General features: G+C 34.8%; 2 protein-coding genes across 3 annotated transcripts in view; both read right to left on the bottom strand.

The window, feature by feature from the left end:
• Window positions 1–246: 246 nt before the first annotated feature.
• On the bottom strand, window positions 247–18,255 carry LOC144967786 (nicotinate-nucleotide pyrophosphorylase [carboxylating]-like). Its single transcript, XM_078905426.1, has 4 exons — window positions 18,119–18,255; window positions 6,146–6,854; window positions 5,166–5,297; window positions 247–2,970 (listed from the first exon to the last, which is right to left on the bottom strand). The coding sequence occupies exons 2-4, from the start codon at window positions 6,761–6,763 to the stop codon at window positions 2,752–2,754; spliced, it is 969 nt and encodes a 322-aa protein (XP_078761552.1). The 5' UTR covers window positions 6,764–6,854; window positions 18,119–18,255; the 3' UTR covers window positions 247–2,751.
• A 1,201-nt stretch (window positions 18,256–19,456) lies between these two features.
• The window catches only part of LOC144967785 (uncharacterized), a 14,455-nt gene continuing 6,080 nt past the window's right edge, over window positions 19,457–27,831 (bottom strand). For both annotated transcript variants that reach the window (XM_078905425.1, XM_078905424.1), the window contains exons 3-6: window positions 26,579–26,800; window positions 23,105–23,230; window positions 21,591–21,702; window positions 19,457–20,883 (exon numbers count right to left, since the gene is read on the bottom strand). In XM_078905425.1, the coding sequence (XP_078761551.1) occupies window positions 20,167–20,883; window positions 21,591–21,702; window positions 23,105–23,230; window positions 26,579–26,800 (1,177 nt within the window). In that variant the 3' untranslated portion in view covers window positions 19,457–20,166. The remainder of the gene's footprint in view (window positions 20,884–21,590; window positions 21,703–23,104; window positions 23,231–26,578; window positions 26,801–27,831) is intronic.

The raw sequence follows: 27,831 nt of genomic DNA, 5'->3' as shown, positions 1-27,831 counted from the left end.
AGGATCCTGGCCAGGGCCAGGACTAACCAACTAATCTCATTCCAAGACAAACACAAAAAGCAACTCGGAAAACAGAAAAAGGGGTATAGAAGACAGCAGGTGACCTCCTGCCCACCATGGGATGTCAGAAGACCCCACCCATGATCCAGGCAATGCGACAAAATGCATTACGTAGGTATTATAAATCTTAAATAACAATAAAAACAAAACAAAAACCCCCAAACAAACAAAAAACAAAACAAAAGATTTTATCTGGTTCAGTCAAATATTTAATATGAATTTGATAATAAATTCTAATAAATATTGCAGTACAATTCAAAAAAACATAAAGGAGATAATCTTTGGTGTGACCAATAAAACATGCAAATTGCTGTACAATATTTGTCAACAGGTTTAACCCCAGATTGTCTTTCTATATTGCCGGTTTAATTTGTATCAACTATTCCAACTTACGATTTAAACTCATGATCTTGTTATGAAAGGAGAGTGCTATTTTGTCTTTTTGTTTGTACTTTATAAAAGTTCTTTTGCACTAACAAGCACGGAAGGAAAAATATGGCAGACTACCACTTGCATAAGATCCGCTTAAAAGCTAACAATATCCATAATTACACATCAATAACAATTGTGATTAAAACTATAAAAATAACATCTTCGAAGAAAAAAACTCGTTATTTTAAAACCGTTTTCATCTCAGCTTATGATCCCAGTCTTGCAATGGCAAGAACAAATACCTTTACAGATCATGGACCGAAATCAGCATTGATTAGACCAACAGATTAAGAAATGGATGAGACAAAAAGGAGTTGAAGACAATGGCTTGAATATGATAGGAGTTCAACTGCAATGTGGACTTCCCCCGTTTTATGATCAATGTAATTAATTTTTGTTATACATCAGGGCTAAATTTCCTTGACGTTGTTGTTACTTAATGATAGATTATTATTTATTTTGAAGATAGTTTATTTTGTGGCTGTTTATTCACAATCTACATCTCATAAATGCTATTGTTGCTATTTTACATAAGTGTGACACTGTAAGGTTATTTCAGCACCAGTCAAAATTCGGATGATAGAATAGATTGAGAACAAACTATCAAGAACCTCGGAAAAATTAAGACAAAGGGACGAGTTTTACTATAGTAGTGGCATTGAAGATGATTTGAAAGGAAACATGAATGCACTTTCACTTATATGACAAAAATAACTTCATCTGACTGTTTTCTTCGACAAAAGACTCAAAAGCATGGCCCAAGTGAACCCACAGTGTCTTATTCCAGGTCAAGGATACAAAGCCACATGGAAAGGATGAATGAATCGGTGGATACAAGAGAATGTGTGGGAGTGGTTAGGTGATATAAGTTGAAAAGACTACTTGACTAGTATTGGTCTATTCGCATCGCATTATCAGTATTTCCCGCTAGCCTCTAAATTACTAATACATAAAGGAAAAAATAACTGTTTTACAACGCTGTCCACAGGGAAACTGATTTTGATTTGAAAATAATGTTTGCTTAACTCCAAGACTCCCAGCAAATTCTCATTTTCTTTTATTACGAAAAAAAGAAAGAAACAAAAAAAAAACGAACCCCCCCCCCAAAAAAAAAACAAAAACAAAACACAAACCAATCCCAAATATATCAACACCAAAGGCAACAGCAATATTCGTGTTCGTAAAAAAACCAAAAAGATGAGAAATTCTGAATGAGGATGATTCACTTACACATGAAAATTGTATATAATTATGAGTAATTCTGTCTTCCAATTTCTTGTAAAAAAAAACAAAACTTTTGCACATTTAATAATTGCATTATCCTAAACGGAAAATTAATACAACATTGCATAGCTTAAAACAGCCATATTCCCAAAATAAGAACATGGGATTTTACATAATAATAATATTATAATAATAATAATTAAACACATATTGCAAATAGACAATAAGGTAAATATTTACTGTTTAAAAAGGTCACTGAAGCAAACAAACCCAGGGCCAATGAAATCTATAATTTATTAGAAAATAGGAAAAACATTATCCTTAAACATTTGATATATTGGCATCATTTTCAATCCTTTGACACTCCCTCAAAGCATCTTTTAAAATTACAATTCTCCCACTATCCACCTGGTTACAATTCTAACTTGTTTTCACCAACAGAGCAACGGCATCGATGCAACTTGGGATTCGAATATGTGACCCACCGTCTCAAAACGCTTTTTTGCCAGGATGAATCGGACCACAAAAAGTGAATTTTGAAATAAATGATGAGAAATAGAACTAGATTTTTTTATCACAATACAATAAATATTATTTATTCTCTATCATAACGAAGATAAATTAACTCACTCAGCCCAACACCGACCATCATGCTATTACTTTTACCCCATCATTTTTTCCTTTTCTTGATTATATGTATATTTCCAATGCTACTGTTTTTAATTTCTAAATGATTTATAGTCGAGTCAGACCAATTTTACTGAGCATATTTTTTTTCTAGGTCACTCTCTTGTGAGAGTGGACAGCATGTAATGGAAGTAGAGAGTTAAGGTTGAGTGAGTTAACCATATGTTTTATATTTGTGGCTACGTATAACTTTAATATTTCAATATATTTCCACCACCTAGTTCTTCCTGACTTATTACCATCTTGAGACAGTGGGCCACATAGGATAAGATGTTTGATGTCTGATTAAGTAAAATCAAACTCCGTCTCTACAACGTTGAAAAATAGATTGAAAAAAGTCTATCAATATCATAAGTTGACAGTTGGATTGGTGGGATCTTTTCCTGTCTTCTTTATCTTCATGGACAAATCGATGGTCTTGTAACCCTGTGTCAGCTTGCCCAGGGATATGACGTCCACGTTTTCAATGCAGTAACGGGCTAGATTCTCCTCAGTGATTCCTCCGCTTACCTCTACTATCAGGGGAGGAAACTGAGACTTTAATTCCTTAGCCACTTTGCCCACAGACTGAAATTGAAATAACAAAAAGCAGAAAACTCAAAATGGGTAACTTTGTTTCAAATGATAACTGTGGTAAGTATTGTCAATCTTAATGCTGGTCTCTCTCTCTCTCTCTCTCTCTCTCTCTCTCTCTCTCTCTCTCTCTCTCTCTCTCTCTCTCCACCCCAGACGTATTGCAAGTAGGCAAAAAGGAAAGACTTAATCTCTTTTCAAGGGCAAAAACTGCTACAAAATGAAATATTTTCTCATTATCTAAAACAAAAAGAGCAACACAAAGTTGCCCCATTAGACGGCAACATGAAAAGATGGTGATGAGACTAATGACGTTATTCATGATACAGTGGAATCCGCATAAAGTCAACACTCTTAAAGTCAACTTCTGCCTTAAGTCAACACCTTCTGTTGGTCCTAAATTTTCTGTTCTTTATTTGTGTTCCGTTGATAATGGATAAAGTCAACCTTGCTTAAAGTCAAACAATTTTTCTGGTCTGGCGGAGTTGGCTTTATCAGGATTCCACTGTATATATGGCCAAGTCCTCTACATCTGGTAAAGACGTTAAGTCTAGCTGATCTAAATCTGATCATGAAAATCTATTTCATTGCCATAATTAAAAAAAAACCAAAAAAAAACCACAAGTCAAACCGAATTCTTATCAAATTCTAATAATAAAAATATATTTCATTGCCATAATTAAAAGAGAAAAAACAAAAAAACAAAACAAAACAAAACAAAACACAAGTCAAACCGAATTCTTTCATCACTGCTTGGGATTGGGAGCGAATATAGCTTATTTAGTCTGTTAACGGCCATACTCTGATAAAACACGTATTTAAAAATTTGGCCAGAAAACTCGTCCATCAAATAAATATCCATTGATTTAAATGACCCTAATCTTGGCGAAAACTCTCAAATCTGGGACCTTGCTCTGATTATTTTGACAATAAACTCTCTGGCTGGTTTATCCAGACCAAGAATTGATTGATGACAAATATTTCAGAAATACAGTGGAATCCTGATAAAACCAACAATGCCGAAACTGAAAGATTGGTTGACTTTAAGTTTAAGCAATGTTGACTTTATCCATTTGCATCCAATGGAACATACTCGGATACAGATCAGAAAACTTGGGACCAACAAAAGATGTTGACTTTAAGCAGATGTTGGCTTTCAACGCGTTGACTTTATGTGGATTCCACTGTACTGTATTATCTGTTTGACATTTATTTAATGATTTTAGCAATAAGATACAAAATTTCAAATATGTTTTAAACTCCTAATGGACAACCGCCCCCCCCCCAAAAAAAAAACAAAACAACCGAACAAACAAACAACCCCCCCCCCCAAAATAAAAAAACCCCCACAAAAACAAATTATCATAAAAGATGACACATACAGTCTTTATAAGGTATTGGACCACAACGATGTTAATTTGACACTAGAGTAACCTCCAAATTTTACGTTTGTCTTGACAGGATGGAGATAAAATTTGTGTGAAAAACCTTTCCCAAATCGTTTCATCGTGGGAGTTCACACATGAGTTTGAACTTGGGGGGTGAGGAGGCGTCATTAAATCAAAGTAATGCAATAATCACCCTTTCCCCTTCACCATGTTTCACTATAAGTTGGTAGAATTTTCGCTTCACGCGCAAAGGAGCAAGAGATATATATCAGATAAAATCAAGATTTTTTACTGACCCTCCCCCCTCCCCAATGAGTAGTGATTGGGTAGCTGGGTATGCTAGATCTGGTGAAAGGTACTTAGCAGTATACTAAAGTCATATCCAAAGGGTAGCAAGCATCTGCTAATATCTGTTTCACGCTATTGAAAACAATTTTTTTAGGTGATCAGGAATGCTAATCAAAGCTCATCAATATCCTGAGCTATTCGTTCTTGAGTGAGTTCCCGTTATTGGCAGCGTGGCTCAGCGGTACGGTCTTTACTTCGTACCCGAAAGGTACCGGGTTCGATCACCGGCCGCTGCGCTGTGTGGCCTTGAGCAAGTCACCTCGGCCTAGATCAATTTGCGGCGCTGCACTGCGGCTGACGCCTGGGTTATTTCAGTCTTCCCTTGGAACAGATCCTAGAGAAATGAATAAGGGAAATTTATTTTATTTTATTTTTTAAAAATTATTATCATTAAACCTGTCCAAGAACACCTTTCATAAACTGTAACACAAGTACAAAATATTTGCAACAAACCTCAGGAGAGAAGTTGTCTAGCATTACGATCTCACAACCAGCCTCGGCTGCCTCTACTGCTTCCTCCAGACTTCTGCACTCCACCTCAATCTTGGTAGAAAACCCTCCCACCACTCGTGCGTCCTTCACTGCCTAAAGATGAATGTTTATATATATATATATATATATATATATAATATTATAAATATATTATATATACATATATATATATAATATATATATATATATATATATATATATATATATATATATATATATATAATATATTATAATATATAGAATAGATATTTCATAAGTTGCATTTTTTTTTTTTTGATAGTAGATTTTGTTTTGTTTTTGTTATGATGCCACTTGTCATGTTGTGGCTCGTGATGCTGTCTTTTAATTTCCAGAAGCGTTCCCTTAGTGCTGTGGATGTTCTTTTTTTGTCGTTGTATTCTCTCCATAGGCAGATGTCAAACCAAGTCATGTATTGAGACAAACGGAATATATATTTGATACTAACTTACACCAATGATACTCGCTGCTTATACTTAAGCAACTAAGAGGAGATCACATACAATTCATAAAAATCCTCTTTAAAAGAAGATAAAAGATATGGCATAAGGTTGTGAATTGCAATAAACTTCTTTACTCTGATAAAATGGCCGAGCTCTCATGTTTTGATACTTATAAAGCCAAAAGTAATGTTTGACCTTTATAAGTGCGCAAATCTGTATTCTCCAAGTGACTTAAATAAATATAATAACATAAAATATTTTTTATAAATGTCACATGTTAGGAGCTATTGCACTTTTTGTATGGACACAAATAACACTCTTAGCAGCCAGGTACTCATTTTGCACCTGAATATGCTGATATAATTGAGTAAAGAGTCTTTTCCAAGGACTCGACATCGTGCGTATACAGCAGGACTCGAACTTGGGTCCCATGGGTCACAAAAACGAGTGTTATAAAACAAAACGGCACAAACCACTTACTTGTTTGATACTGCCAGCTGTCCAAATATGATTGTCTTTGAGCATTATCATGGAAGACAGGTCGTACCGATGCGTAGATACACCACCGACCAACAAGGCATACTTCTCCACCAGACGGAATCCAGGGGTGGTCTTTCTTGTTCCCGCGACTTCCCCTTTCCAACCGGAAGTCTTTGCTATATCTGCCATTCTCCTAGCGGCAGTGGCTATACCACTAGCCCGCGTTATACAATTCAAGGCGACTCTTTCACCGAGTAACAAATGCCTGATTTTTCCCGTGATTGTAGCTATTGTCTTTATAGGCTCCACATAATCCCCTTCCTCTATATGCCACTCCACGGAACATTCCAATTCTCTGAAAATAGCATCCACAAACGGACATCCAGCGAATACCCCAGCTTCCTTCATCAATAAGACAGCCGTTTCTTCTTTCTCCCCGACAACGAAGCCGGCGTAGTCGAACCCAGGCGTATCCTCTCGGAGCCACTCCCTTGCAAGGTGTCGGAGGCTGGTTGGCGTAAGAATGTGACGCAAATGTGGGTTGTGGACTCGGGACAATATGAAATCGTCACTGGACGTGGAACTGGTTGTTGACCTCACTTTTTTCCTTTCACTCATGGTTGCTGTCCTCGAAATATTTGCAAAATAATATGAGGGAATAGATCTTTGATAGATTCAATTAGTACCGTACTCTGTTGATTCAATATTGCTGTAAAGAAAATGAAAATGAAGTATTAAAAAGTTTTTCTAGATAAACCTTTAACGTAAGAAATTTAATTTTATTGTAATACCATGCCGTCATGTCTTGATATTTCCACCAAAAGAACAGTCAAAGCGAAGTGACTCGGCATTCATTCAATCAAATGAAGCTACTACTGCTCTTTTTCCCCCCCCCCCCCCCCTCTCTCTCTCTCTTTCTCTCTCTCTCGCTTTGTGGGAAAACAGTCAACTATATAGATATAGCCAGATATCTGAGGTGACAAGTTGCAGTTTGAAAGACATTCAGTCTCGTCACTAAAAAAGCGAAGCAATATTTAAAATTTGACACTAAGAACATGTCATCGCTAATTGAAACCAACACACGAGGAACGGAATCCGAAAAAACCTGTGCTGTGTCACTCTCTTAGGAGAATTGAAGATAACCAGTATGCTATAATCTATTTAAAAAATTGCACAATTCTACAGCTAATTTGCCAGATGTCACTATGATCTATGCGGGAGTCCCAAAAAAATCATTTGGTAGAGCACTCGCTTCACACGCAAAGGGATCAGTCTACCCAACCGCCTCTCAAATACACACATACACACAACAACAACAACAACACAACCTAACACACACACACACACACACACACACACACACACACACAGACAAAGATACGTATTGCTTGAGTTTTAAAATTCAATTGTTGTGTTGGATCAGCAGGGCTTTTCAGTCAAACTTTAAAATGGCTGAAAAGGAGAGTTAATATACATTTTCACTTTCACAAAGCAGGATGAGACTCCCAAAAGCAGATTCCCCCTCCACCCCATCTCCCTTTTTTATTTTTAGTATACTCTATATACTTCAGGAAGTCAATACATTTTTGACTTGCTTGTTCTGGATTTTCGACACAACGGTGTTGCTAATCCAAATAGAACATTAGATAGATATATACATAGACAGACGGACAAATAGTACAATAGATATATATGTAGATAGATAGATATAAACGGATAGATAAATAGAGAGATAGATGGATAAATAGATAGATATAAACGGATAGATAGATAGATAGATAGATAGATAGACAGATATATAGATCGATAGATAGATGGACAGATAGAACAAAAGATGGATATAAAGATAGATGGATCAATATATACAATATAATATATATATATATATATATAATATATATATATATATATAATATATATATATATATATATATATAGATAGATAGATAGATAGATAGATAGATAAATGGTCAGGTAAATTAATAGGCAGATAGATAAATAGATAGAAAGATGGATAGATTGATAAATAGATGGCCAGACAGAACAATAGATAGATAGACACACACACACACACATAAATATATATATATATATATATATATATATATATGTATATATATCGGTAGATAGATGGACAGATAGATCAAAAGATAGATTGAAAGATAGAAGATAGATTAACAAATAAATCAATAGGCAGATAGATAGATCAACAGATAGATAGACAGAAAGATAGATAGATAAATAGATGGTCAGAAAGATCAATAGAAAGACATAGCTCGAAATCAATATTTAGAAGTACTAAGAGATGAATTGATAGATAGATAGATAGACAGACAGACAGACAGACAGATAGATAGATAGATAGATAGATAGATAGATAGATAGATAGATAGATAGATAGGAGAAAGAGAGATAAACAAAGAATAACGATCGAAGGAGAGAGAGAGAGAGAGAGAGAGAGAGAGAGAGAGAGAGAGAGAGAGAGAGAGAGAGAGAGAGAGGGGGGGGGGGGGTTGTGTTTACCTTAATTGCAATCTTCCCACCGAGTAGCTGACCAAAAGTTTGATCTCATTAATCCATATAATACTTGGTACAAAGGGAAATGGGCTATTCATATCTTGAATGGTATAATGCAGGTCCTAGTAACTCTTAAGAGTATCGAGGGAACAGAATACTCTGATGTTGGGTAGTGCTTAAACCTTTACATGCGGGGAATTGGTTTCACATTACTGACGTACTCTAAAAAAAAACAAAAAAAAAAAAACAACAACAAAAATAAACAAAACAAACAAAACAAAAAAAAAAACCAAACAAACCAAGACAAACAAACAAACACAAACAATTTTAAAAAACAAGAAAAAAAACAAAAACAACACCAACCAACCAAAAAAAAAAAAGGAAAAAAACCCGCAATCCCCCCCCCCCCAAAAAACAAAAAACAAAAAAAAACAAACAAAAAACAACAACAAAAAACAAAAAATACAACAACAAACGAAAAAAAAACAACAACAAAAAACAAAACAACCAAATCAAACACATATTTAAAGCCTGTATATCTAAAATTTTGGCCAGAAAACTCGTCCTTCAAGAATCGGTCGATTAAAATGACCCTCATCTTGGCAAAAACTCTGAAACCCGAGACTTCACAAGGTCCCAGGTTTGAGAGTTTTTACCAAGATGACGGGTCATTTCAATCGATCCGAAATTTGAAATAGATCTACGTGTTTGTTTATTTATTTTGTTTTGTTTGCTTTTTTTAGACAACGGCAGATTAGAGCTTACCAGGAGATTGGCAAAAGGGATTCGACTTGGGTGTCTATTTGGAACGCAAAACGCAACATTAGAAACCCGAGGTGAGGATCTCCGCTGATACTGCTCTCTTGGTGAGAGCCGCTTGATCTGTGTACGTATTATAGTAAAATATTATGTTCTTTAAGTGTTCCACAGCGCTCAGAACATGGAATGCACTTAATTACAACAGACACAGAGACCCACAATGAAACGATAAACGGCTATTAGAAGAGAACGCATTGCCTTATAGTATAGTACGTACTATGACTATGATTGACATATAAACTTGTCTATGATGTTTATTTTATGATAAACAAGTTGAAAAGTTGTTCTTATCTAAGTACTAATTTTACATTGGTTTGGATATATGCTAAAAAACATAAATAAAAAGATATTTTAAAATATATAATAATAATAATAATAATAATAATAATAATAATAATAATAATAATAATAATAATAATAATAATAACAATAATAATAATAATAATAATAATAATAATATACAATAATAATAATAATAATATAATAATAATAATAATAATAATAATAATAATAATAATAATAATAATAATAATAATAATAATAATAATAATAATAATAATAATAATGAACATTTCTTTAACTTTAACACTGTTATGTATTTAATATCTCGCATGACTGAATGTTTAATGATCTTTTGACCAATGATTATGATAAGACATGATAGTGATAGAGATTTCATTCGGAAATAAAATCAGTCTCGCTGTTGAAGGGTTAATAAAATTTAAATACTAATACGGTCTCTTCAACAATATTATTATAGTGTAAGTATAACATACTTACTTATTGCTACTAGAGAAATACGTAGTTATTTAACCACCTTTATAATTTAGTATTAGCTACTATCATCAATACAATAATATTATAGAAATTGTATGCGAGTGTCGATTGAATACAAAACATTCCTCGGAGTTCGAAGTTATCAACAACGTTCTTTGCTCTCTCTAAAGTAAAGCATTTCTAATTTGGAGCAGGCGCTAGATAGCTTTACAATTGTGCCACGTACGTAGTTACAGTAAAATATTATGGTCTTCAAGTGTTCGACAACACTCATTTAGTCAGGACATGGAATGTACTTAATTATAACATACGCAGAGGCACGAAATGAAATGGTAAACAGCTATTGGTATTATTATTGTGGTATGACACAAGCCGTAGGACTAAGTCCCAAGTTCGAATCCCGCTCTGAGCGATGCAAAATTGGGTCATTGGAAAACGCTCTTTACCCACATTCTCTAAACAAACTCGTGCGTAAAATGAGTACCTGACCGTTAACATTGTTGTCTCTGTCGTCACAATTGGATTCAATAGTCTGATGTCACGCGCCCGGCAACGGCGGCCATCTTGGTTCTAAACAAAGAAAATCATTACTTTTTATTCTTCATGCTGGCTAGAACTTTTCATTCCCTTTTCATATGCCTTGTGATCAGAATGTGTAAAAGTCAATACATGATCAAATTGATGGGGTTTTTTACCTCTGGATACGCGTTTAAGTTCGCCGGGGAAATATTTCATACGGCGTCAGCCATTGTTCCGATAGTTTAGAGCCAGTGTGACTAAGTTACCATACGTCATTAGGAAGGAAGTGACAGTACGACTGTTGAAGACTATTAGGCGCCATGTCTCGTCGTAGCCATCGTTATGTTATAGCCTGATACTGAAATCCAAAAGGACTGGCAGTTTGACGTCATTATTTGGTTTTTGCACCACCTAGTGAGTTGTCGTTAGTAGTAGTAGAGCTCATGGAAACAAATATTTCATTGGTTGAACTATTGAATACAACTCACGATTTGTTTCCTTTTGTGGCAAAAGACTTGGCGTCATTTTTGGTCAGTATCAGGCGCTCATCTTACACGCTAAGTGTTGCTCGTCCTACACGTTAAGCGTTGCTGCTTGCTAGGGTACCCTTTGAGCACGTTTAGTGAAATTGCACTATATATGAGGCTATGTGGTCTTGTGGTATGACACTCGCTTTCGGATCGGAAGGTCCTGGTTTCCAGCCTCGCTCGGAGAATAGTTGAGTCCTTGGAAAAGGCTCTTTACTCACATTCTCTCACCGTACTCAAGTGTACAATGAGCACCCGGTCGTTAACAGAGTTGTATCTGTCCGGAAAAAAATGTAATATCGCTCTTGTTTCTGTCCGAAAAAAACTGTAATATCGCCTAGTAGGCGTCATGTCCCGTCCTACATGCTAAGTGTTGATGTTGGCCAGGGACTCCTTGTAAAGCGCTTTGAGCACGTTTAGTGGATAGTGCGCTATATAAAAAAGCTCAATATAAGCTAAAGTTATATCATATATCATTCCACAAATACTCACAATTTAGAGAGAGAGAGAGAGAGAGAGAGAGAGAGAGAGAGAGAGAGAGAGAGAGAGAGAGAGAGAGAGAGAGAGAGAGAGGGAGAGAGAGATTTGATATTATACAGTGTGGAAATATATCATTAACATGAGCAGGAATAAAAAAAGCGATCACCCTCCACAAATTAATGGCTTACGGCACTGACATTACACATGAACAAAAGAAAAAATAATTCTGGCCAGCTATCGGTCAAGATGACCCTCCCACCTGCAAACCTGAGACTTTTTTTTTCTGACCTTCAATGGTGGGAAATTGATCATAAAGTTCCAAAATGACAGGACCTCTTTAAGACATTGACAACCCATTAGAGAAGGTATGTGGATATATGTGTAAGTTATGTGTGGTGTGTGTGTGTGTGTGTGTGTGTGTGTGTGTGTGGGGGGGGGTGGGAGGAGGGGTCGATCTACAGAGCGCTTGATGACAACTGGTTCAAGTCAAATCCGCTTTCAGCTGGGTTTATATTTTCCGTTTTAATTTGTTTTTCTGCCATTCACATTGTCCACCTGACATACAGTGCAAAGATTGGGTAGCCAGTCTAAGTTTGACAACCTTCAATAATAATAATAATAATAATAATAATAATAATAATAATAATACTAATTAATAATAATAATAATAATAATAATAATAATAATAATAATAATAATAATAATAATAATAATAATAATAATATAATAGATAATAATAATAATAATAATAATAATAATAATAATAATAATAATAATAATAATAATAATAATAATAATAATAATAATAATAATAATAATAATAATAATAATAATGTAAGATAATAGGACTGGATAATCTTAGTATGTAAGGAAATCCGAACGATTATTATCTGACGCAACTAGTGATAGTCGCCGCTTCAAGTGAAATTAGACCCCCAAAAAGGAGCCTTGTATAAAAGTTTTTACGCCATTGCGAAATTATATGGTCATCTCAGCTTCTCCACAACAGAATATGACAGGATAGGTGAAAAAAAAGCATCTCTATATTATTATGGTGGGCTAACATGATCTCCAGTAAGACAAATGGACTCGGTATTAAAAAAACCCAAAGATTAGATGATCAAGAGCAACCTGTATGTACTTACCCTGAGACTACCTAAAAGAATCTCAGCCAAATTATTACGTAAAATCAAAGCGGAATGATTTAGAAGGGGGAAAAATCACCCCCCCACTCCCTCACAAAATATTTTTAAAAAAAAGAAAAAAGAGAGATAACGGACTGTAACCCTGTAAAGCGCTTAAATCTTTCACGTTGGCATGTACGAGATTAACTACATATATTATGTAGACCCCCTGTCTAGATTTAATTACACAATAAATCTCTCTCTCTCTCTCTCTCTCTCTCTCTCTCTCTCTCTCTCTCTCATCATCTCTTTCTCTCTTACTATGCAAATACATGGCTCCATAAAAAGATATGCTAAATATGTACCTTATCTCATATACCATAAATAATTCCTGTACATAATATAGTAGGAGCAATGACTCTGATTTATTTTTGTCTCCTTGCAAGAGTATGAAGCTACATAAATGTTATTTCTAAACATCAAATAGAAACAAATTAATAAAATCCCCCAGTTTGACAACTTCAGGGTATTTTGTGGCTTCTTCAGTTTTTTCTGAAGATGAGGAAAATTGACTGCTGAGTAAATTTTACAATTGTGGTTATTTCTTGAAATATTTCTTTTTTGGATTTTTCAACCCTCAAAAAAAATAAATAATTACGACATATAAGCTATATGGGTAATATGTTGCTTGTATAAGTCAATTGGAAAGGAGTTTTAACGGCCAAAGAAAAAAAAAAAAAAAAGCTAAGGTTTTGGCATCTGAAATATCTGACCAAGCAACTCAATCTTGTATTATGTCAGCACGTACGAGGCAAATGATGAACAACGTTGCTGAAGTTAAAATGACCTAAAGTATGTTATTTTACTGCTTTGAATTTGAAAAACACTTTCCTCAAGTGCTGAAATAAAACATAAGCAGTCAGACCTATGATCACTGACACCTGTTCAAGGCTGACTACTGTGTATGACATCCAGCTGTCAGTCAGACATTTTTTTTCTCTTTTTGTGGCTATGTGGTCTAGTGGTATGACACGCGCCTCAGATCCGAAGGTCCAGGGTTCGAGTCTCAAGCAGTGAATAGTTGAGTCCTTGGAAAAAAGTTCTTTCCTTACATTCTCTCACCGCATTCAGATGTAAAATGAGTACCTCGCCGTTAACAGCTTTATTTTTGTCCAAAAATAAAATGTAATATTGCCTAACAGGCATAATGTCTCATTCTACATATAAAGTACATATTTCTGTTGACTAGGGACCCCTTGTAAAGCGCTTTGAGCATGTTTAGAGTGGATATTGCGCTATATAAAAGCTCCAAATTCTTTTAAACATTAAAAAAAAATCATGTACAAGGTGGACAGATGGAGGCAGCCAAGGCATCCCGATTGGATGATTAGGAAGCGAAAGGCCTTAAGTCAGCCAGTAAGTCAAATACAGTCCCAAAGACCACACTCAACTGTGACACGAATGACAATTCTTTATTCATAAAACAAATGAACAAAACATTGTTGAATGCCAAGACATCATCTACGTAGAGATGACACAAGGCTCAGGTAATGGACAAGGGCCCGTGAGGTCTGACAGTACATTTAATCCCCAATGTCTTTATAATTGACTTTAGAGTCGAGTTTTAATCATCCAGTTCATCGACAGGTAATACCAGTTTGACACGATGGGTCACATATGTCTTTGACCCTTTCCCACATTCTTAATCTTAGCCGTGACAAAAGAATAGTCTCCCGTGATTATTCAGACTCAAACTCCATTGGACCAATGTGCGTGTGCAACCACAAGGGGAAGGGGCAGTGGGCAAAAGGTGGAACTGATAGAAGCAGAAGAAATTCTGTTTTGCCCATATCAGACTGCCTCAGCTGATACCCCATCTTATGACTGTAGAAGGATTGTAGCTTGTCAAAACACTATCAGAATATGTATTGTTTTGTCCTTGGACTTTTCTCCTTTTGAAGGGTTTTTACTCTTTTCTTTCTAATTTATAATTAGACTTCTAATTGATCAACGATTTTGTCTTTCTCAGCAAATAAAGCGGGGTTAGATTTCTGTTAATAGTGACCATACCATTTTTGTTAGTTTCCGATGTGTACTGATCAACTCATTATTTTCATTTGCATCACAATTTCATGTACTTGTCAATAAATCAAAATAAATTGAAACAAAAACATGCACACAAAAAAACCCCCCAAAAAACAAACTATACTGCCACAGGAGATTATTATACTGAATAACTAGTTGATAGCACATGTGCAGTGGTATTTGAGTCCGAATAGCCACAGGAGACTATTCAGACTAAAGTCCGAATAGTCGCAGCCTAATGGTAGATTTAGATTGAGCTGACATGCACCTAAGAAAAAATGAAATAAAACAAAGGGGACAATTTCAGAAGAGATTAGAAGTAGGTTCAAGAGCAACATATCCCTGTCGCTTATATCAAACCATCTTAAAGTCCCACAATGATATTGCTTCAGGATCTTAGGGATATATTCAAATTGTTACATTAAAAAAAAACATCTAAGAGCAAAACAATGACAAAAGAAATGAAAGATAGATGATTTACAAACAAAAAAAAATTATCATCTGACGGTTTCCCTCTTTCCCTCTAAATAAAAGACTCCAGATAGGATCCAGATGAAACCAAATGGCCTAATTTCAGAACTAGGATACAAAGTAACAGAGCATAGAAAAGACAAATGATAGGAAGATAGGAGTAATAACGAGGTTGTAGACTGGTGTAGTGTAGAATCCACCAGCCCAGAAATCAGAGAGAGAGAGAGAGAGAGAGAGAGAGAGAGAGAGAGAGAGAGAGAGAGAGAGAGAGAGAGAGAGAGAGAGAGAGAGAGAGAGAGAGAGAGAGAGAGAGAGAGAGAGGGAAAGAAAGAGAGAGAGAGAGAGATAGGTAGGAAGGGGGGGGGGGGGTGCGGTGTTAAGCAAAGGTTATAGAATTACTAAACTATGATGAACCCCTTGAATTAATGTTTTATAAATTTTGTGTCTACAATCACCAGGGTCTTTATTTAATTAGATCAGCAGTGGAATGAAAGAGCTCCCAAACTATAGGCGTACACAGCGGCATCATAGTAATATCTACAGAAAGTAATAGTGTGTTCCCATATTCGTGTTCAATGGAAAAGAACATTTGAACTATGACCATGCCCGTTGGGAATAGATGTGACACTGTGTTCACAATGAGAAATAAAGGGGGAGGCCTTCCGAAAGCTCCTCATGCCAGCATTTCTTTCAATTTCTATTTTCACAGTGGATCTTTTGTCATGTGTTTATTTATTCAATTTGTAAATATATAGTAGCATTTAAATAAATCTAGAACAAACTTTGATAGATTAGTAAAAGTAAAAACTTTCCTAATACGACCATTGTTTTGGTTTTCCGCCACCATTTTGTTTTGTGAAGTATTGAAAACAGGCCTGTTTTTTTTTTTCTATAGTAGGGTTAGCTCCAGGTCGGGGGATTTATTATCTATTAGGGTCAGTCATAAGTCTTAGTTAAGGTGCTAGGGTGTTTGTTTTCCTATGGCTGTGGCTATTCAGATGAGTCTGAATAGTCTCCCGTGGCTATTCGGACTCAAATTCCAATGCCCATGTGCAACCAACAGATTATTCAGACCTAGTCTGAATAATCTCATGGCAGTATAGTTTTTGTTTGTTTAAAATTTTTTTTTTTTAATTATTGATAATTACTTACAATTAATGCAAATCAAATTTACGATGTAAGTAACTATCAACAGGTAGTCTGCCGTATTATTAAAGAACACAGTATGTGCTATTTGATTAACATTGCATATACTGTGTTTTAAAAAACAACAGCAGTAGTCTAAACCCGCTTTATTTGACGACAAAGACAAAATCATGGATCAATTGGAAGTCCAGATAGAAACTAAAAGAAAAGAGCTAAAACTCTTCAAAAGTAACAAAAGTCAAAAGTAACTGTGGTATAAATGGAAAGCTTTACTAACAACATAACATGATTCCCAAATACAATCAGGAAAAAAATAAATAAATTTTAAAAATTACATATTCTGAGAGTGTGAGACAGATAACAATCCTTTTACAGTCCAAAGTAGGGATATGAGCTGAGTCAATGTGATATGGGCAAAACAGAATCGAAATGGCAATTCGGACTCAAGTCTGAATAGTCTAACGTGGCTATTCGGACTCAAACTCCAATGTGCGTGCATATACAGAAAAGAGGACAACACAATGTGAACAGTATTATGGTGGAAGTGATAAAAAAGTAGAAAAAGAGTTCAGAAGAAATTATGTTTTCCCACATCAAACTGACTCAGCTCATACCTCTACTTTGAACTGTAGAAGGATTGTTCTCTGTCCACACTATCAGAATGTGTCATTTTAAAATCATTTACTTTTTGGCCTGATTTTATTTGTACATCGTGTTATGTTGTTAGAAAACTTTTCATTTATACCACAGTTATTTTGACTGAATTTTGTTACTTTTGAAGAGTTTTAACTTTTTATTTCTATCTGGAATTTCTCATCAAATAAATCGGATTTAGACTACCAGTTGAAAGTTACCAATATCGTAATTTTGATTTGCATTCATTTTATGTGATTATCACTAATTAAAATAAATGTTACAAAAACAAACAAACAAATCTATACTGCCACGGGAGACTATTCAGACCGAGTCCGAATAATCTGTTGATTGCACAAGCGCATTGGAATTTGAGTCCGAATAGCCACGGGAGATTATTCAGAGTCCGAATAGTTGCAGCCGAACAGAATTTCTTCTGAACTCTTTTTCTATATCTTTTCTATATCTTTATCAGTTCCACTCTCTGCCTGCTGACGACACTGTGTCCTTCTCCCCTCTGTATGTGTGCACGTACATTGGAGTCCGAACAGACACGGGAGACTATTCAGACTCGACTCGAGTCCAAATTGCCACTTCGTTTTCCTATTCCTAGGGTTAGTTGAAGGTAGTAGGTTTTATTTTTTCTTAGGGTTAGTTGGGGGAATATTTGGGTTGTTACCCTTAGCACGAGGAGCTTTTGGAAGGCCTCAGGCATCTCGCCACAGATTCGAATTCGAGTCATTTTATGAATACGAAGACGAAATGACGGTTTCTTCTCAGTTCAGAATTGAGAATGAGGGTATCTTACATCATATTGTGATTATTAGCCCATGACGATGTCTCTTCTATCAAAATAAATAGTCATATTAACTTACTGATAAAGTTACGATTCCGTCCAGTAATTAAACGACAAGAATCCAAGAATGCGTTGATGGGACAAGAAAAACAAATGGACCGAATCGACTGAATGAAAGTCCCTTCTGTTGACTGTTGACATTAGAGCCACGAGAATAAAGGCCGGTGTATTCTTGACAGTACGAGCAGTTACGGTTAATCGTATTCCGAGAGTTGAAGGAACGTTGACTTGGCTGGGCTCAAAGTGTAATACACTACTTATTAGCCAGTGCACGTAGGCTGGGGTCAACAACACCGCCATCACCAATAATAATGACGATGATGATGATGATGATGATGATGATAATAATAATAATAATAATGATTACAATAATAAAAATAAATAAATAGATTAATAATATAATAATAATAATAATAATAATAATAATAAATAATAATAATAATAATAATAATAATAATAATAATAATAATAATATAATAATAATAATAATAATGATGATGATAATAATAATAATAATAATAATAATAATAATAATTAATTAATTATTATTTATTATATTATTATTATTATTAAATTATTATTTATTATTATTATATTATTATTATTATTATTATTGTACGCATTAAAACACCACTGATGAGCATATCATAATTAAAGATAAAGTAAATAGTATCAAAAAATCAATAATTACAATACGGCACCTAGAATACCATTGTTTTTATTTTCACTTCGACATAGATACTAATATGTAATGGGGTTAACATTATTTTTTTCTCCTTTTATTAACCCTATGACAAATAATGTTGTGTCATTGCATTTCATTGTGAGCTGGTTGTCCCGATGTCTCTGTGGCAAAGCACTCGTCTCATATCAAAGAGACTGCATCGACCCCATGTTCTCTAGGCAAAAATATTTCCCCCACTCAATAGTGATAGCCTAAGTGGTTCTGTTGCTACATCAGACTATATGACATCGATGGTTGCTAACCATCTTAAGGGGTAGCAAGCAATTTACTAACTTGCTACAGATACCCCGCAGAACACGGGCCTTTTTGTTCTCGACATCACTACGGTCATCATTCATCATAACTAATTAAAAACAAATGAGCCTGCCCTCCCCCCCCCCCACCCAAAAATAACAACAAAAAACAAACAAAAAAAAAACAAAAAACAAAAAAAAAAAAACAAAAACAAAAAACAAAACAAAACAACAACAAAAACAAAAACAAAAAAACAAATAACAAATAAACATTTTTAAAATCCCCCCCCCCAAAAAAAAAGACCCCAAAAACAACAACAAAAAAAAAAAAAAAAAAAAAAAAAAAACAACAAAAAAACAAAACAAAACAAAACAACAATAATGTTTAAATGATATATTGAAGTCTCATAAAATGCAAGATGTAGCAACTTATCACTTTTTTTAAAAGTCAAAAACAAAAATAGGAATTTATAATTTCCTCCTTCATGTGAGCGAAGGTTGGATTCGTGCTCTCTCATTTGATTTCTATTGTATTCAAATCATATGAATTCTATATCAAATGACGCAACCTCTCCAACAATATATTTGTTGGCTATTAGAATTCAATTCTCTGATAACTTTTCATTTAAGCTTTGAAAGAGCTCTCTAGAGCATTTGATTTGTCTTCCATTGGATTTGAAAAGGATCTTGGTGTTATTTTTTTGATCGATCTCTAAACTTTGATGTCCATAAAGATACCTGTATTAACCAAGCTAACAAGACTATGGGGATTGTTTATAGAAATGTTGTCAATCTTGATAAATATGTTTTCTTGTTTATATTTAAGTCACTTAAGTTCGACCCATTCTTGAATATAATACGATTTGGTGTTCTGTATTCAAAAGACAGTCAATAAAGTCTTGAAGCATTGAGAGTTGGATTATCAAATTTTTCAATATGGCAAGTAATGTTTTCTTTCTCATTAGTTTAATGATTCGTTGATGAAATTCTTGATAAACCACTTTGTATTTTTCATATCAAAGGAATCTAAAGGATACAATCCTCATTTAAGCCTTCAACAGTGTTATGTTATGTTATGTTATAATAATATCAGTCCTTATCATCTTTTATACCAAACAAACGATTAAATTCCTGTCTGTATTTAGTGCTCATTTTATAATAGACAACAATGTTAATGCTGGAATTAAAAGACTCCATAAAGAAATCAAATGCGTAAATGACATGGAACAGGTTGTGGTAGCGTCCCATGTTGGCAATTTCCGGTACGATGAATCGAAGATAGATAATGATGATACACGGAGAGTTACAGATGATAAATATGATACATATCAAAGTTATCATCTTCACAATTCTTGTCTCTTTGGTAGACGTCGCTGCGGTTGAGGTTCTTGTTTTACCAGAGGCAATGACCTGTTTGGTCGAATTAGAATCAGTGTGTATGCTTGTGTCACCTTGAACCTTCACCCCCAATTCTGTACCGGCCTCGGAGTTGACATATCCTGAATTTGCATTCTTCTTTCTCCATTTCGTCGATGCATTTAAATGTGAGATGGTTAAACGAGTGCACACCATGACGATGGACAGTGAGAAAGTCGGCAAAATGACGTCATTTACGTAATGACAAATATTTTCCACCTCGTTTTTGTTGGATGTGAAAACCAGAATAAGTTTTGTGACATTTGTGATTGGATTAAACACGTTTTGAAGACGATGAGTGTAATATATAGGGATGTAGGTGGCGATTAGGATAAAGAAAATACTAGCGATGACAATAATTGATCTGGAGGATGTGAAAAGTTGTCGCACCTGCAAAATGAAAAGGTGTCATTAATTTTTTCTTCTGACCCCCCCCCCCTCCCCAACCACCACAAACTGAAAATATTATATTTGGACTCATTAAAAGGAAAAAAAAAAGATCACCATTGCAAAATGATGACTGCTGTACTCACGAAAAAAAAAAAAACCGTCGTCAGACAAACAGAATCAGTCAACTTCTTAAAACGCTGGGCGTCCGTTTGCTAGAACGCCGACACAGATTTCTACCTAACTAGTTAGGTAGAATCTGTGGGCACAGACGACTTCCCTACCGCGCACACCCAAACATCTTTTAAATTCTTATCAGAAAACTGTTACCATACATATTATATCATATCAATCAAGTAAAATGACTCCCAGATACTAGGTAAAAGAATTAAACCTAAGACTTTCAAAAGTATTTCTGACCAGCTCTGTGTGTGTGTGTGTGTGGGGGGGGGGGGGGGGGGGCAGGGGTACGGGTGGTGGTGGAAGTGGTGGAGATGGGAGGGAGGGAGAGGGGGTGCACCTGCCGGCTAAAAGTGCAACTCGAAAATAAAAGGACGGGTCTGGGATCGACCTGTATCTGCTTATGAGCTAATGCGACGTGTAGTTATTTGCAAGTCTGATAACCCAAATTTTTATGGTACTCTGTGTAAAACCGCGTCAATTAACATTAATCCGAGTCTCTTGTTCTCTAATGGTAAAGAATGGCCTACCTTGAACGGGAAGACCACACACATGCATCTCTCTAGAGCTACATAGGCCGTGATCCAGCAAGTCACCCTTGTAAACATTACGTGAGGCCATCCGCCAGTGATGTAAAGAACACTGTCAGGAAATAAAATTAATAATATTACAGGCACAGGAATGGAAAATCCTTGTGAAATTACATCGATCTAAAACATTGTAATACATATCATATGGTCCATTTCGATTTAACTATATAAAATTTTAGATCCAAAATAAGCTTACACAGGAACAAAACATGGATAAGTAATCAACGAAGAATACAAGACTGCTCATTGATATTATTTTTCTGTTCAACGCTTCTCTTTGAATAAAACCAAGGGATATTACTCAATCATCAGTATTAGAATTGTTTATTATTGCTGTTGCCTTCCTTATATCACATGAAAAGAATACACCCCCTCTTCAAAATATGAGGTAGATTTTTTTGGGATGTTTTTTTGTTGTATTTTTCTTTCTTGCTTTTTGTCTGGTACCTTTCATACACACTTGTTCAGATCTTTATCTTACACCGGTGCCTGTTGATATTTGATATTTTCAAATATGACATGTAGAAAATGCAAAACAATTATGTTTCCGTTATATCTATTCTTAAGATAGATAAATAGAGATAGATAGATAGATAGATAGATAGATAGATAGATAGATAGATAGATAGATGGATAGATAGATAAAGTAGAGAGAAGATAGAAGAGAAGAGATAAGAGAAGAGAAGGAAGAGAGATAGAAAAGAATAGAAGAAGATAATAGATAGTAGATAGAGAGAGAGAGAGAGAGAGAGAGAGAGAGAGAGAGAGAGAGAGAGAGAGAGAGAGAGAGAGAGAGAGAGAACTACGCATCTAATTATTGTTTTCGGTCAGTCCATTTTCTGATTTGAGCAGTTTTCGATTTAGCTGACTTTTATTTTAATGTATTTAAATACTCTTATCATAGCTTATCTCGCAAACCGAAAGAGAAGGACTTGTGGACCCCATGGCTTAGAGCGTCGAAGCTTTAAAGACATTTGACACCACTTATGACAGTAAATTAATGATAGCGATGAAGATAGTAATGATGACGATGACGATGAGGATATCGATGTTGTTGCCATGATAATGATGATGATGATGTTGATATTGATGATGATGATGATGGTGATGATGATGATGATGATGATGATGATGATGATGATGATGATGATGTCATAATGATGATGGTTATATATGATAATATATATTTCATGCTGATGAATGCTGATGCATGTGTGTGAATGATGATGAAGGAATGATGAAGATGATGATGATGATGATGGTGATGATGATGATTATGATTATTATTATTATTATTATTATTATTATTATTATTTATGTCATAATGATAATGATACTGCTGCTGCTACTGCTGTTGCTGTTGCAGATGATGATGAAGAGGCGGATGATGATGATGATGATGATGATGATGATGATGATGATGATGATGATTAGAATGGCGATAATTTCCTCACCTTAAAGGATCCCAAGGAAGCCCCTCAGGTGGTAACAACAGAATTGCAAAGTTGATGTTGTGCCAAAGAATTGTCACCAAACAGCACAGATCGGCCACGGCTAGACCCGCCAAACTGGCAGTCACACTGTGGGGAGATACAACAGAACTTGTTTTACGTTATAAAGGTTATCATTCGGCCAAACACCCAATGGTACAATGAAGAAATAAGACAAAAATATAAATTGAGGCGTGCGGAGAAAAACTGCAGATAGTCGAAACTTGAAATTCACCGCCAAATATACGTATCCATTCTTAATGATCGTAACAAATCCATAACCTCTGCTAGATCAAACTGTAACGAATACCTTACTGTCCACGAAAGACAACCCCAAAGCATTATATTAAAAAATTTAACAAACTTGACCAGAAGCCATTTGTTAATTCCTCTATATTAATATAACCTGCCCATAGCTGCACGGGAGAATTGGCTACCCATTTTCTACTTATTTTAACAACAAAATTTCTACTATCCAAAAAGAGCTTGCCATTTTGAATCAACCCACTACAAATCATCATCCACGTCCCACTAATATTGATTCACCACCTCATTTGTACCATCGCCCTTTTACAATTTTCAATGATTATTACAACTATGGATTCGTTCAGGCCAGCTACTGAGGAAGACATTTTATCGATTTTAAAGAAATGTTCTAGAAAAACGTGTACTTCTGAACTTGTGATTGCCATTACTATCATCGTCAACACAAGTCTTCTATCTTCGGAGGTACCAACTATGTTGAAAGTTGGAAACTGCCGTGGTCTGTCCATTATTCAAGAAATCGACTCTCGACAAAAACCAACTTAAGACCTGTGTCTAATTTTACTTTATTGTGTAAAATTATCGAAACAGTGGTTGCACATCTATAACATCATGAGTATCTATAACATAATAAATGATATTCTTTTTTTCCACTATGCCTACAGACCAGGTCATAGCACTGAAAGTTCACTTGTGCATGTACATAATGATATCGTTAATTACTTGGTTAAGAAAAAACGTGTTTTTCTTGTACTTCTCGACTTCAGTGCGGTCTTTGAAGCGCTTAGAGTCTGGTGTCTCGGAGTTATAGCGCTATATAAGTTTTCAGCATTATTATTATTATTATTGGCCAACATATTCTTCTCGCCAGATTAAAATGTGTATATGGCATTGATGGGACAGTTTTAAATTGGTTTTATTCTTATCTGAGTGGTAGGGGGCAGTTTGTCAGCATAAATCACAAACATGTCTCTGATACAGTTCCTTTATCTTTTGGCGTTCCATAAGGATCAGTCTTAGGGCCTTTTTATTCACAATGTACACTGCACCTCTGAATGTTGTCATTATCTCTTTTTCTGCTGGATTTCAATTTATATTGCCGTTAAAGACTGGATGACAATTAACAAGTTGAAATTAAACAATGGAAAAACTGAAAATACTATCTTTAGAAAACAGCTGGTCCAAAAATGTAATATCGTCTACCCATTTTAATATTGAATTATTGTAAAATGAGCATATCTAGACACAGTGTCCGAAACCTTGGTGTGTTTTTTTACAGTAAAATTAATATTCAAACTCATATTTATAATAATAATAATACTACTACTACTACTACTACTACTACTACTACTACTACTACTACTACTACTACTACTACTACTACTACTACTACTACTACTACTACTGCTGCTGCTACTACTACTACTAACTACTACTACTACTACTACTACTACTACTACTACTACTAATAATAATAATAATAATAATAACAATAATAATAAATAATAATAAATAATAATAATAATAATAATAAATAATAATAATAATAATAATAATAATAATAATAATAAAGAGAAAAAAATAGAAAGAAGAAGAAAGAAAAGAGAAGAAGAGAGAAGAGAAGAAGAAGAAGAAGAAAGAAGAAGAGAGAGAAGAAGAAGAAGAGAAGAGAAGGGAAGAAGAAGAAGAGAAGAAGAGAGAGAGAAAGAGAAGAAGAAGAAGAGAAGAAGAAGAAGAAGAAGAAGAAGAAGAAGAAAGAAGAAGAAGAAGAAGAAGAAGAAGAAGAAGAAGAAGAAGAAGAAGAAGAAGAAGAAGAAGAAGAAGAAGAAGAAGAAGAAGAAGAAGAAGAAGAAGAAGAAGAAGAAGAAGAAGAAAAGAGAAGAAGAAGAGAGAAAGGAAGAAGAGAAGAGAAGAAGGGGAAGAAGAAGAAGAAGAAGAAGAGAAGAAGAAGAAAGAAGAAGAAGAAAGAAGAAGAAGAAGAAGAAAGAAGAAAAGAAGAAGAAGAAGAAGAAGAAAGAAGAAGAAGAAAAGAAGAAGAAAGAAGAAGAAGAAGAAGAAGAAGGAAGAAGAAAGAAGAAGAAGAGAAGAAGAGAAGAAGAAGAGAAGAAGAAGAAGAAAGAGAAGAAGAAGAAGAAGAGAAGAAGAAGAAGAAGAAGAAGAAGAAGAAGAAGAAGAAAGGAAGAAGAAGAAGAAGAGAAGAAGAAGAAGAAGAAGAAGAAGAAGAAGAAAGAAGAAGAGAAGAAGAAGAAGAAGAAGAAGAAGAAGAAGAAGAAGAAGAAAGAAGAAGAAGAAGAAGAAGAAGAAGAAGAAGAAGAAGAAGAAGAAAGAAGAGAGAAGAAAGAAGAAGAAGAAGAAGAAGAAGAAGAAGAAGAAAGAAGAAGAAAGAAGAAGAAGAAGAGAAGAAAGAAGAAGAAAGAAGAAGAAGAAGAAGAAAGAAGAAGAAGAGAAGAAGAAGAAGAGAAGAAGAAAGAAGAAGAAGAAGAGAAGAAGAAGAAGAAGAAGAAGAAAGAAGAGAAGAAGAAGAAGAAGAAGAAGAAGAAGAAGAAGAGAAGAAGAGAAGAAGAAGAAGAAGAAGAGAAGAAGAAGAAGAAGAGAAGAAGAAGAAGAAGAAGAAGAAGAAGAAGAAGAAGAGAGAAGAGAAGAAGAAGAAGAAGAAGAAGAAGAAGAAGAAGAAGAAGAAGAAGAAGAAGAAGAAGAAGAAGAAGAAGAAGAAGAGAAGAAGAAGAAAGAAGAAGAGAGAAGAAGAAGAAGAGAGAAGAAGAAGAAGAAGAAGAAGAAGAAGAAGAAGAGAAGAGAAGAGAAGAAGAAGAAAAGAGAGAAAGAAGAAGAAGAAGAAAGAAGAAGAAGGAAGAAGAAGAAGAAGAAGAAGAAGAAGAAGAAGAAGAAGAAGAGAAGAAGAAGAAAAAGAGAGGAAGAAGGAAGAAAGAAGAAGAAGAAGAAGAAGAAGAAGAAGAGGAAGAAGAAGAAGAAGAAAGAAGAAGAAGAAGAAGAAGAGAAGAGAAGAAGAAGAAAGAAGAAGAAGAAGAAGAAAGAAGAAGAAGAAGAGAAAGAAGAGAAGAAGAAGAGAAGAAGAGAAAGAAGAAGAAGAAGAAGAAGAAGAAGAAGGAAGAGAAGAGAGAAGAAGAAGAAGAAGGAAGAGAAGAGAAAAGAAGAGAAGAAAGAAGAAGAAAGTACCTCTCTGTCCATATTCCTTGTCTAACAAACACGATGAGGTTAATAAGATTTGTCCCGATGCCTGCTAGGCTAACAATTGAATTTAACACAATATGAAACAACATATTAAATATGTGCCGGGTGGAATCGCTGATAACTTTGGAATTGCCCGCCAAATCCAATCCACTTGACAGAGTGAGATTTTTCGGTTCCTGTGTAAGTTGACCATTTTCGGGCAAAGATCTGTAGACAGGGTATGGAAATAAACAACTCAGTATGATAATGTTTGGGAATATCAAATCGTGCACATAAATTGGTATAGAGGGAAAGAGAGAGAAATGAAGGTCCAAAATAACATAGCTCTGGATGGTGGAAAAAGAGAGAACGAGATTGGATGAACTCCTTGCAGTGGTCCACAGCTGTAGCTAAGGACGGAAGAACATTCCAATATTTCTCTTCAACAGAGAGGACGTACGAAATATTTAGTCGTCGATCTGGTTTTTTTTTTTGTAATGTATTTATGTTTTTATAGTTTTTTTTTTTTTTTTTTTTTGTTTTTTTTTGCTTTTTTGGCTGAAGGAGAGTTTTGAGCCCGACGTTCCGTGTTTGATACTTTGTTCTTTTTTGAAGCAGTTATATTCATTTTTGTTTACTGAATAAAAAGAGAAAATATATGTCGTGTAGTGAACGGTAACATTTCCCCGCAAAAGACTGCCAAGGGTTGGATTTATTATTAAAATGAATGCTAGAGAGACGAGAAATAGAAAATAAACAACTCAACAACCCAAACCAACAAAGGAGATAAATAGAGTAGTAGTAGGGGGAATAAGGCTAAAACCATGCAAATTCGGGTTGAAAGCATGAACATTTGCATACAGGTTGCTAAGACACATAGAAAAAACATCTGATATAGAGCCACTCTGACAATCAATCATAACGTATCGGTTTAAGGCCTTATATTTTACCTATTACAGCTATATTAAACAAGGGAAATAACTGCGTAAAATATATATTTTCTTCATATTCATTGTATTAGGGAACATTAGGCTAAAACCGTGCACTTTGGAGTTGAAATCCTGAAAATTGGCATATAGGTAGCTAAGACCCGTATAAATAATACCTGATATAAAACCACTCTGGCAATGTATCATAACAGTGCGTTTTTAGCACTTTTATTTTTTCCTGTAAAGCATTACTTATCCGAAGAAATAACCACGATAATTCAATGTGCGTTCTAAAACTTTAAATACACTGGTAACCATTTACGGTAGCTA

The sequence above is a fragment of the Berghia stephanieae genome, chromosome 3 (assembly GCF_034508935.2).
Source record: "Berghia stephanieae isolate SIO BIC M18660-M18661 chromosome 3, UCSD_Bste_1.3, whole genome shotgun sequence".
Classification (NCBI taxonomy): Eukaryota; Metazoa; Mollusca; class Gastropoda; order Nudibranchia; family Aeolidiidae; genus Berghia; species Berghia stephanieae.
This window is presented reverse-complemented; position numbering and strand designations above follow the sequence as displayed.

Coding starts and splice junctions, on each gene's coding strand:
- LOC144967786 (XM_078905426.1), bottom strand. CDS start 6,763: ATGAGTGAAAGGAAAAAAGTGAGGTCAACAACCAGTTCCACGTCCAGT. Junction 5,298..6,145: donor CAGCTGGCAGTATCAAACAA/GTAAGTGGTTTG, acceptor ATTCATCTTTAG/GCAGTGAAGGACGCACGAGT. Junction 2,971..5,165: donor TAGACAACTTCTCTCCTGAG/GTTTGTTGCAAA, acceptor TTTCAATTTCAG/TCTGTGGGCAAAGTGGCTAA.